A 12392-nucleotide genomic window follows, 5' to 3' on the forward strand; every position below is an offset into this window, starting at 1 on the left:
TTCCCCATCTTCTGGTGGCCCCCCTTCCTGCCCCGGGGTGCCCTGCCGCCGGTCGGCTGGTCTTCATTTGCCTCGCTGCTGCCCCGACGGAGGTTGACGGCCGCCGCGGCCTCGCCGGGCTTCCAAGATGGCGGCCGACCCTGAGTGTCTCAGCCGGGCCTGGATGAGCGCTGGAGGCCCGCCGCATGGCCCGGGTGCCGGATACTGTAAAGGTTTTCCTACACTTAAGGATATCCTGGACGCCCTGCACTCCTGGCGAGCTTCTGTGGCTGCACCCGTCTTCACCCTGGAGGTGGATCCTCTCTTCGGGCCGTTCGGGCCCCCAAAACCGGGTGTGGCTTCACCGTTGCAGGGTGCGGCTGGAACTATCCTAGGAAATATGGCCCCGGCGACAGCCGCGTCTGTGGGTGTGCGGAGTTCCGTTGCCCTTCATCGTCCTGTGCTGTCTCCTTTGCCGCAGGTCCGGGGGCCGAATTCCGTCTGGCCTGGACTCGATGACTCTTCCTGCCTCTTTTCGCCTCGACTGACCGGCCATGGCTCCTGTGCCAACCCAGCTGGGTCGGCCTCTCTTGAACTGTCCCTGAAACTGTGCCTGCATTGTGTGCGATGTTCCATGACTTTCCTGGATCTTCCGTGTTTTACTCCACGCGTCTTATCTGGACTGCCGTCTGATCTCCCTGTTCTATGCCTTCGGTTCTTCGCGGTCTGGTTCTTAGTGGATCGGACGGCTACAACTTTGGACAAACAAGGACAGGGCTGATACAAATTTGCCTCTGTGTGCGGTAGTCTTGTACTGGTTTGGATGAGCGGCATGTAACGGTATGATTATGTGTGACTTTATGGTGCTCCTGGAGTGTATCCTGATAATTTTTGACTTCCCGAGGGCTCTGCCTTTCTTCTCAGGCGGGTGGGTGGGTGCAGATAATACTGTCCCTTGGCCCTCTCCCATGTGTGTCTTCTTCCCTTTTTCCCTTCCCCTCCCCCGTTTGTCTTCTGTTTCCGTCTTGTCTTTGCTCTTCTATATTTCGGGTTCTAATTAGGGCGACAGGCACGCTGCTGGGGGGTAGGCCATAGCCTTCTGCAGGGGTGCAGGGTGGGCTTGAGGGGTGGGTGGGGGGGTCTATCACTTTGGGGGGTCTTTTCCCCCCCCCCCCTTTTTTCTCCCCTTTTTTTTGTTCTATGGCTCTTGAGTATTCGCTTTTTCGGGACTCTGTCTCGTCATGTGTCCCCCTGGGGTGTTTCTGATGCATTGACCTTCCGGTCGTATTGTGATTATGGCTCGCTATGTGTTCTGTCATCGACCTTTAATGGGTGCCGTGTACCGGTTTCTGTTTTCCTGCTTTGTCGCCGGGGGGCGCGTGGTTGGGTAGGAGTCCCTTCCTTTTTCCTCCTTCCCCTCCCTCTTCATGGGGGATTTCCTTCCTTTCGTTGGGGTACGTATCGTATTGCTTTTTACGATGGGGGTTTTTTATTTATGTTTGTTAAGTCGGGTTGTTGCTGTGGTGGGTGGGCGCTGGACGGCGAACGCCATTGCCTCTCCTTGTGGTACTCCAATTGTGCTTGTATTTATCGATATGTTTACTTCGTGTTGGCTTTATCCTGTATTTTTATGATCGCCGGATCGCGGCTCACCACGGCCCCTCCCTTGGTGTTTGACTCACTGCCCGTCATGATCCTGTACTCCCCGTTCCCGTAAAAGAAAATCAACCTTCCAATATCCTGTCCCTGCTGATTGCTTTATGGCTTTTGGTGTATCTCCTGTGTTCTTGCTGTCATATCCTGTGGACAAATTTGTATTGCTAATTATGCTTTTGCTATGTGGTGGCCAGCCCGTTGGGTTGTAGGCCCGTATTTGTGAGCACTCTTTGTACAATAAAGGTTTAAAAAAAAAAAAAAAAAAATGTGATCTCTCAATGTTCAGAGATATTCCTGATGCCCTTCTTTTTTCAACATTCCCATAACTTACTACATGACCTTCAAGTAAACCCAGGAGTAGGACTTGGAACCTGTGTCAATCACAGACCTTCAAATGTTCTTTTTCAGAATACAATAAAACCAAAATCCAGCATGTATATATTCAATGTCTATAAAGGGTGGGTGCTCGTGGGACCAGAGGCCTGTGAGAGGACACCGGCACCTTTTCTCGGCACGGATTGTGTCATACTACCAATCATTGTAAACCACTAAGTTAGATTTGGGAATGCCACACAAATTACAGGCTGTATATCGGAGTGGTCTTTCACAAAACAGCTTCCGAAAGTATTCTACATTTCTACAACTAAAAGGTCTCTTGATGATAATAAATAATAACAATGATTCATATTTGTAAAGCGTGAACATATCACCCCTTAAGGTTTCAAGGAACTGAGGGCCATCAGGAGATTAAGTGAACTATTGCCCAGAGTCACATGATGCCGAGCTGCTGCCGGCGACTAAACCGGGAGTTCCGCGCCCCGGAGTCAGCCGTTCTGGTCGCTGCACCACACCTCTCCCATTCTTGAGGCAGAGGGAGCAAAAGAAAATGTGTGTATGGAAGGATTTATAGTAGGACGGGAATTGGCTAGGCAAGATTGGTTTGGGTAGTTGCCTCATTGTGACTGAAGGGTCCTTTACCTCAGCAAGTATGGGCACGCATTAAGTGGTGATGGTACAGGTCCAGCCATTGGAGCCAGAGAATTAGTCTTTAGTGTCCTTTAGTGTCCTTCGACAGGAACTAACAATCATCCTGTAGGGCAGTTTCAGTGACCGGTCATGGAATAAACGGAGGAACTGGTTTTAGAGACGACTCAGAAAATACCATGCTTCACCTGGAAGTGAGAATGATCAGAAAAGAGGGACTAGGTGTGTGTTACCCATTGGCTCATGGTGTCAGCTGGTGCGATGACATCAAGGGATATGTACAGTATTGGTGGAAGATTTTCCATAAAGAACTGACAACTTCTCTGGGGTGTTTCATTTTTGATTGCCCAGCATTAGCCTTTCTTTTCCAGTGATTGGCTGCACAAAATGCTGTTTACACCAGGAAGAAGAGGGCATAAGAAAACCTGGCGACAGTGGGACTATCTTCCTTTCTTTGTGGCATTGTTGCGGTGTTGCTAATCTTCCTATTGTTATAGACGGAGATAATACATCCAGTAGTTATCTGACCGTGCTATGGTAAGTGGTCTGTTCCAGATCGTATGTTGCCAGAAATTGTTTCCCTGCATCATATATCTGCAAACCCAATCTTCCCAGGTGACCATTCATTCTCTGCTCAGAGGCACTTTATTTATTAATGGATTACCTCCCTCAGTCATGTCACAACAGGGTGAGAATGCTGCACAAACACCGCTAGTGTCACTGCTTCACCTGTTATACGACCAACAACTCTGGACACCTACAACCAAACATTATAAGGAATAAAACATCCATTATTGTACATAAAAAGGTTATTATGTACCACTTGGGAGTTATATGACCTAATAAAGGAACGTGGAGTTCTGCCTCATTTGGTAAAGGAACTTGTCGAAGACTTGCGACATCCTATGAATTAAGGGTACATTATCCCAGGTGTGAGGAGAATTGGGAGAATAGGGTGCCTTATACAGCTAGTTGACCACTGTCTGGGTATTTACCTTTTGTGAGTTTATATAGCAGCCAGGTGTCTATAGTCCCGAAGCAGCAATTTCCTTTTTCTACAGCTTGCCGTACCTGAAAAAAGCAAAGATAGTGCATTTTATTTAGGAGTACTGCCGGGCATATTATGCACCCATGCATCAGAGACTATGTGATTGCTCTCCCAATCAATGCATGCAGAAACAAAGCCTGTCAGTTTTATGTTTAAGTAAGTTGATAATGACAAGCCAGAAATTATCATAACAAAAATATCTAACATAAATAAATACATAAATGAATAAAATAAAAGGGACGTTGAAGGAGGGCGTAGGCCAAAGCGCTGAAGCTGGCAACATCTCCTGCCAACACTAGGGCAAGTGTCATGCACTAGGAAGATCTTGCATGCAACCCGGGATCAAGAATGGAGAGAGTGTTCCATAATTCTATCTTGTACAAGACTTGCAGCCAGATTCATCAATGTCCCGATTTGCGAGTCCTTAATAGCGATTATTAAGGAATCGCTATTAAAGACTCGCAAAACGGGATTCATGTAGAAATCGCAATATTATTTGCGATTTCTACAGCTTCCTTATTTGCGATTAGCAAATTGCTAATCGCAAATAAGGAATGACTCCCCATTCATTCCTAGGCCCATAGGAATGAATGGGGAGTCATTCCTTATTTGCGATTAGCAATTTGCTAATCGCAAATAAGGATGCGATTTCAAGGGTGCCAGGGGTGTCCAAAGGACACCCTGTAGCACCCCTGAAATGTAAATGTAGACTGATGTTGCGCACACACATGTCCAAAGGACATGTGTGTGTGTGTAACATACAACTTAGAAAAATGCACTAAAGTGCATTTTTCAAAGTTTTCGCTATTTACCACGAAGTCAGACTTCGAGGTAAATAGCGGCCAAAAATAGCGATTTCGCAATTCAAAAATGGTTCATGAATTGCATTTAAGGAATCTCAAATAGAGATTCCTTAAATGCAATTCCTCGCAATTTAGCGATTTCGCAATTTGCGATTTTTGCATTTGGGGTGATGAAGCCCAAATGCAAAATTTGCGCTCGCAAAGGGCCAGATTCTCAGAATCTGGCCCTTTGCGAGCCGATTTTCCGTTGATGAATCTGGCTGATAGTCTTTCCAAAGGACACTGGCTCAAGAGTATTATGTTTACATCAATTTTTTACGTTTTAACTAGGGATGCATCAGTGCTTAAAATGAAGATGCAGTAATTATATTATGAATTTCATGCATTTTGCCAATACCTACTTAATCATGCCCTGCATCATTCTGCACCACAATTGCAAAAGGTCTCTCTAGCCAATAGAGAATACTATACTAAGAGCTAACGGTCGATCTTTGGCAAAACCCATGCATTCTGTTAGCACGAAATAAAATGGTTACTTACCTGTCCGTGTAGTTTTGCAGCTTGAAGACTTTTCTTTCAATATGGTATTCCCCATACGCAAGGCAGGGTTGAATAAAGTAAGTGTGTGTGAACAGGTGTCTTAAGACAATCTGTCCTACTTGTGCTTCCTTGTTCATCTGGATATATTCATAATAGTGTTTTGTGAATGTGTGGACTAATGACCACATCTCAGTCATACAATTATCATTTATGGATGTTTTGGCTATAAAGGTTAGTGTGTCCCCTTCTTCTTAGTGAAGTGCGCCCTTGGTGTCTCGCCTTGGGTACCCCTGCTGCCATATAGCATGTTTGGATGGCATGTACGAAACATCTTGTGATTGGTTGTCTAATTGTACTTGCTTATGACCAGAAGTATTACATGTATCGGTGGAAAAGATATGCAAAGGTTATTCATCATTCTATTGATAGGGCATCCCCTAGAGACTTGGGCATTTTGTAGGTGTGGAAAACAAGTCTATGAGTAGTGTACCCAACTGGTGGAAAATGTCATGGACTGTGTCTTGTTTGAGTTCCCATTTGGGGGATGAGTTTCGTAGCCTGCGTAGTGGGTCTGCCTCTTAGTTTTGGACACCTGGCAGATGTATGGCTGTTAACAGTATGTCTCTATATACTATACTGACCATTTCCAAAATTCTTGAGCTAGTCTTGACACAGCATAAGACTGCACCCCACCCTGCTTGTTGAGGTAAAACATTGTTGTTGTGTTGTGTGTATGAATCAGTATTATGATCCCCTGATATGCATGTGAAATGCCCTCAAGAGCAAGTAAGACTGTTCCATAATGTTTATGGGTTTGATCGCCTCCAGATGTCTTCTTTGGCCCCATGTGCACTCTCAAACCGGTTTGGAATGCATCTGTTGTGATGGTCATGATGATCACGAATGAGGGCGGCTAATTCAATATGCTGCTCTTTGACATATTCTGAACATTCCACCATTGAATTTCCCTTTGAACTCTGTAACAGTCACAAGATCCTCCCAGTTCCACGTTGTCTGAAACCGCTGGATCTGTAACCATTCCTGAATTGGTCACATGTGTAACATGGAGAATCAGAGAATTAGTATGAAAGAGGCGAGCATACCCAGTAGCTTTATAAATGTTCTCAGGTCAGCGACTGTTCCCTCTGGTAGAGGTGCCGAACGTGTTGGTGCAGTGATCATTTTCTGTACCGGAAAAGCTCTTCCTTTTTGGAGTTGAGAGGCTCCCCTAGAACACCCTTTTCTTTCTCAGGTGTTGTGGAGGATTACGACATATTTAGGGTGAATCCCAACCGGTGCAATGTGTGTATCCCTTTACTTCCACTTTCTCTGCACTTCTGCATAGAGCTGCCCTTTACCATCCAGTTGTCTTACTAGGGATACACATGTTTTACCTGCCATCTGAAGTAAACTGACACCAGAGTGATGCACTTTGTGAATACCCCTGGGCTGACTTTAATCCAAAAGGAACTGGTAATGTTAGTCGTTTACCTCAAATCGGATCTATTTCTGGTGTTTGTTGTTCATCAGGTTATGAAAAGAAGCGTCCTTGGATTCTGTGGTAGCCATGAAGTAAACTTTTTCTAGCATAGCAATGACCTCCTATTTCCCTGTGGAGAAACTCCTTCTCTTACACCCCAATCAAGTTTGAAAGTGTTCTGTTCTCTTTCCACACTGGAAAGAGATTTACTCCAGCCCCTGACTGGGATAAATCACCGACCATTTCCAGGGGGTGAAAAGGTTTATGAATGCTCACAAATTAAGGCGTTTTAAGTGTTCCCATACTCATAAGGCTAACCTGGCTTGCGCCCTTTGCCTAAGATTTACTTTTGAGTAATTGTCTGAGTAAACATATTTACGCCTGCTTTGTATTCTTTTGTCAACACCCAACATGCATAACTCAAACTGGGAATCAGGTCCCATGTCCTTTGAGGTTGTGTGCTATTGCTTCATTAAACACTGCCATCAACCATAGCACCCTCTCTATGCAGGACCACTGGAATTATGTGAACCATTACTTTTTTTAGCATAATTATGGATTTTCTGCATTTGCCACTAGATCTATCATCTGATACTTATTCAGCAGATTTTAACAAAATAAAATTTGTTTCTAGCTGAAAAAGATCAAAAGTTACTAAAATGGCCCTGCGAAGTGGGATAAAAAGTGGGGTCATTGGAATAAGTATTGTGGTGAACTGTGTGATTCTCCTACCATCGAACTGGCCATGGACCGAACTAGACTATTACATCGTAATGTGTATTGACCTCCTCTTTGGTAACTCTGTATCTTATTCCGTTTTGCCATATTGTCTGTAACTAGATTTCTGACTCTGAATTGATTTGGACTAAAAACTTTCATTTAAAAATGAAGTGGGGCCTCTGGAACACTTCCAGAGGGGAACTGTGTCGCTTCCCCACGGCAGATATGGCTATGGCCTAGGCCAGACTTCTGCACTGTCATGAACCTTGATTTATCATTTTTGAGTGCTATTTTTGCATATTGCGATGTACAAATTGTGTAATTGGACTATGACTCTGATCTGTTTATGTTTCAATAAAATTGTATTAAAAAAAAAAAGTTACTAAAATGTGGCAATAAGCTCTCGCACAAAGTAAGGTCCTTTGCAAAGGTTAACTGGTCATCGTTCAGTTACTTATTTCTAGATTTGGTTGTTAAAGTAGTCCCATTGAGGCAAAATCTTTGCCCAGATAGTATTACCATGTGTAACAAAATTACAAAATGATGAAGTAATACTCACAAAAAGTGACGAGTTAAAGCCGGCACTGTTCCAGAGGCCCAATCTATATGTAGTTCCATATATATTTCCTTTGGCAATGCTGTTGCCTTAAGCGGAGCTATGTTTTGTACATGAGCCATAGTATTAGAACGTACCAAGGTATTTGAATAAAAATGTTTTTTTTTTGCAAAGATGAGACCTGGAGGTAGGGTTAATAACTGTGTTTTCCTTTCACAGTTTATATTCAAATGGAAGGCAACCCCAAACAAATAAACAGGATCGAATTGGGTGGGCCATTGCTGGTTACATGTGAAATAACGCTTTTCAAGAGAACCACAGACAGAAATGCTTTTACCTGGACTTTCTTACCTCCGGAATGTTTTGAAGCACCCACACCAGCCTCAGGGAAACATGCTGCGTCGTAAAGTTTAGCAAACTCGCAGCTAGAAATCTATTTCTTCGAGTAACAAAATGAAGAATTTTGCTGGAACCATGGATTACCTGTTTCGAAATGCAAAAAAAAAAAAAAAGGATCAAGCTAACTAAAGCGAAATACAATTATAGCACATAGTTATCATGGCCAGAATATGTTGATTCTGGTTAACAATTCATCATGGATATAATATGAAACACTAGCACAGCATTAAAAACAGAAGAAGCAAGTTGTGAAAAGTAGGACTTGAAGACAATCTCTACCAAGTCAATCAGGGAAATGCAGGTGTAACTACACCTTCACCAGTTGTAAGATAAAAAAAAAAGTTTTGTGGTTCTGTCTTGTGGGAAAAAATGTTGGAGAGGGGAGCACAAAGTTTATTATGGTTCTCTGTGCCATCTGTTAGTTTCCTGCCTTTAGAATGATCCTCTTTCAATTTGTCTCCCATTGTTGTCCTTCTTAACTCCGTTATGTGAAGCATACCGCAAAGTGGCTTGTACTTAAGAGTCATTGCACAGGTATGTAAGAGCCAACAAAAAGAACTACAAGTGTGTCCAATGTGAAGTATGTAACAGTGGAGGCTACAAGACATGGCGTTCATTGATATGTCTTCTCACCAAAGTTCTGAAGAGACTACAAGACTTTTTATAAGTGCCATGCAAAATTCGAATATGTACGGTGGCCCTTTCTAACAATTGCACCCCAGCAATTTTCACAAGGTCAAACCTGAAGAAATGTGCCGGTGGGACATTCTTGCTAATTACCAGAATCTGCGGAATTTGGTTAGGAAATTCCGAAAGCGTGCATTTTATTTCCCATTTTGGAGAAGGAAATCAAAATAGGTGGTATTTCTCAACCCCTGTAAATTCTGCACCTCAGAAGACAGAATTTTACCAGTTGCGATAAAAAACGACCATCGACATGGGGTACTAGTAATCTGGGCCTTTGAGTATTTACATTAGGTTGTATGAAGCAAATTCATCAAAACCATCTTGCTTGATGTAAGGCATATTTGCCTACAACTAGGTAACAAACTATTTAATAATTTTTTTCACATGCTTGTGGCTAATGTTACCTTAAAACTTGGTGCTTTGTTAATGCGTACCAGTAAGCTCTACCCATCTTGTGCCTCAGCTAGTTTGGTGTTAGGCGCCTTGACGCCCATGGGGCTAAGTCGCGCATGTGTAAATCCCGCTTCATTCATTCATTCATTAATTTGTGAACAAAAATAAATTTTTAATCCGGACTTTAGGTGTTTCATTCCATTTATATACTAAAACTAATTTTCTTAGGGCAAACGACCGAGACAAAAAGTCAGATTATAAAGATATGGTCTAATGCAGATAAGCTAGCGGCTCAGGAACCTAATATACAAAAACTGTTATGCTGAGTTCGCTAAGTCACAAGTCCTTTTCTGTCATTCACATAAAAGTTATATCACATTCAGCATTTAAGGATTGATACCACTCATGTTAACCTCGGAGGAAGAATTACCTTCATTGAAATAGACTCATTCCAGGATTTCACAAGTTCAGCTGCTCTCAGGTCCTGCCAGCTTATGAAGTTATGAAAAGGAAGGCCATTTGTCCTAGGAAATAACATTTAAAGTTAAATCGGTTTCATTTGTACACAACCTAATACATTTTACAGAAAAGGAGAAAGCACTTTAACATTTTAAAGCAACAGTCCCCTCCGTTTATAATATTAACTAATACTCTGAAATGTGGTTGCCAGATTCGTAGTAGGGGCAACAACAACACAACCAAGTGGAAGGGGTTCAGTGACTTAATATCGAGGGACATAATATAGAATGCCCAAAATATCGACTCCAAAATATCGAAGTACAGAATATAGAATGCCCATCTACAAACAGGTAAGTACTAAAATATCGAATCCAAAATATAGAATGTTAAAAATATAGTTAACTAAAATATCGAATTTTTTAAATGTATTAATAATAATATAAAATTAATTTAATATTAAAACAATTAAATAAAACATACTTAAAATAATGTAAAAAATCTTAAAATGTAAAAATAATAAATGTAATGTAAAAGTAAGTAGAGAATTTGTTGGATAGTGAGAGGGCAAAAATTACTATTCCCACTCCAGTGAGTGCAACAGAAGGGAAAGCGTTGGATAGCGGGGGGTAAAAATTACTATTCCCACTCCAGAGAGTGCAACAGTAGGGAAAGCGTTGGATAGCGTAGGGGTAAAAATTACTATTCCCACTCCAGTGAGTGCAACAGAAGGGAAAGCGTTGGATAGCGTAGGGGTAAAAATTACTATTCCCACTCCAGTGTGTGCAACAGTAGGGAAAGCGTTGGATAGCGTAGGGGTAAATATTACTATTCCCACTCCAGAGAGTGCAACAGTAGGGAAAGTAATGAATATTAAAGTTTAATTAATTATCAATACCAATAAAAAATATATTAACAATTAATAAAAATGAATTACCAATTAAAAAATTAATTACCAATTAATAATAATTAATTACCAATTAATAATTAATTATCAATTAATTATCAATACTTCTAAATAAAAATAAATATTAACTTTATTACAATTTAATTACTTCCCAACCTATTCCCCTGTAAACCCACAACCCGGTCCAAATAAATAATACAACATAATTATCAATTAATAAATTAATAAAAATTATTTACCAATTAATAAAAATTAATTACCAGTTAATAACAATTACCAGTTAATAAAAATTAATTACCAAATAAACATTATTTATCAATCAATTAATTATCAATACATATAAATAAAAATTAATAATTAATTTACTATAATTACATTACTTCCCACCCTATTCCCCTATAAACCCACAACGGAATTAAATTACGCAAAAATTAAAAATACATTACAACATTAATACATAATTTTAATACATATACTAACATAAATAATACTAAAAAAAAAATCGATATTTCATACCCCAAAATCGATATTCTAACTTACTATATTTTGATAATTCGATATTCTGGGCTATCTATATTTTTGATTCGATATTTTGGGCCGTCTATCATTTGGAATCGATATTTAGGGTGTTCACCAGCCTCTCTAGCTAGGCCATGATGGGCTCTCTGGTGATGGAGTTTATTGTGAGATGGCCTACCTGCTCATGCTAAGCATCATCTGATGGTGTCTCTAGTGCTACAAGCTGCTTAGGATGCACTCTGGTGAGTCGCAATCATAATGTGGCCTCTCTGGTGAGACCATCCTTACTAGGAGATTATTTCTGGTTAGACTGTCATAGAAGGACAGGCTCTGCTGAGACTAGCCACACTTGTGTGGTCCCTATCAGTGGACTAGCAGTCATAAGCCTCATGAGATGAATCGAAATTTGCCTAGCTTATGTAACGGTAAGTTTCAATTCTATTAAGGACACGGAGGCGAGGATTATGCTATTCTTCCTTCGCTTTATTACAATTAGGAAAAACACAGCAGCCTTAGAAAAGCTCAAAATCCATGTCCAAACTGCAGGAAAAACTTGGAAACAAACAGCTTTAAAGTTTGTGAATCCAGAACAAACTACAGCTCCCATGAGCCTTCCAACATTAGTCCTTCTATTATGTCCAGTCCAGGTACTAAAGCCAGTCCCCTCTCAACCTTCTTCCTCTTTCTTCGCGCTGGTTACGCACACTCCTCATTGGTCCTGTTCGGAGCCGTCATTTCCTAGCGGAAAAAAACGACAACGTAAGAGAAGCACCGAAAACATAACTGACAGCACGCAAGTTGAGAACATCATCAAGACTGGCATTAGAACATGCACCACGCAAAAATGGAAAACAGTTTACTTACTGAGATACGGGTGGGTTCGCAACGCCGAACTCCAGGGTGGGATAATCCTCGCCTCCGTGTCCTTAATAGAATTGAAACTTACCGTTACATAAGCTAGGCAAATTTCGATTCTATGTCAGGACCGGAGGCTTCGGATTATGCTAGTTCAAAGCTTACTCACCACAAATCCACCACCGGTTTAAAGGAAAACCTTGTAAACGTGGAATCCGAGGACCAATCAGCTGCTCGCATCAAATCCTCTAAACGAGCTCCCACTGAACGCCTTAGAAGCCATGGCCTCCCTGGCTGAGTGAGCTCCAAACATATAGTAGCAATGCCTGCTTCTCGCATGACCCAACGCACCCACCCGCAAGAGTGGGGGAAGAGACAGCTCTGTGTGGTTTTCGCAGGGCAATTAGCAA

General features: G+C 41.7%; 1 protein-coding gene across 1 annotated transcript in view; it reads right to left on the minus strand.

Annotated features, from left to right (window-relative positions):
* The window catches only part of GK5 (glycerol kinase 5), a 155071-nt gene that overhangs the window by 78127 nt on the left and 64552 nt on the right, over positions 1-12392 (minus strand). The window contains exons 4-6 of the mRNA XM_078666415.1: positions 9676-9769; positions 8118-8249; positions 3615-3690 (exon numbers count right to left, since the gene is read on the minus strand). Coding sequence (XP_078522541.1) covers positions 3615-3690; positions 8118-8249; positions 9676-9769 — 302 coding nt within the window. The remainder of the gene's footprint in view (positions 1-3614; positions 3691-8117; positions 8250-9675; positions 9770-12392) is intronic.

Source organism: Lissotriton helveticus, chromosome 11 (assembly GCF_964261635.1).
Source record: "Lissotriton helveticus chromosome 11, aLisHel1.1, whole genome shotgun sequence".
Classification (NCBI taxonomy): Eukaryota; Metazoa; Chordata; class Amphibia; order Caudata; family Salamandridae; genus Lissotriton; species Lissotriton helveticus.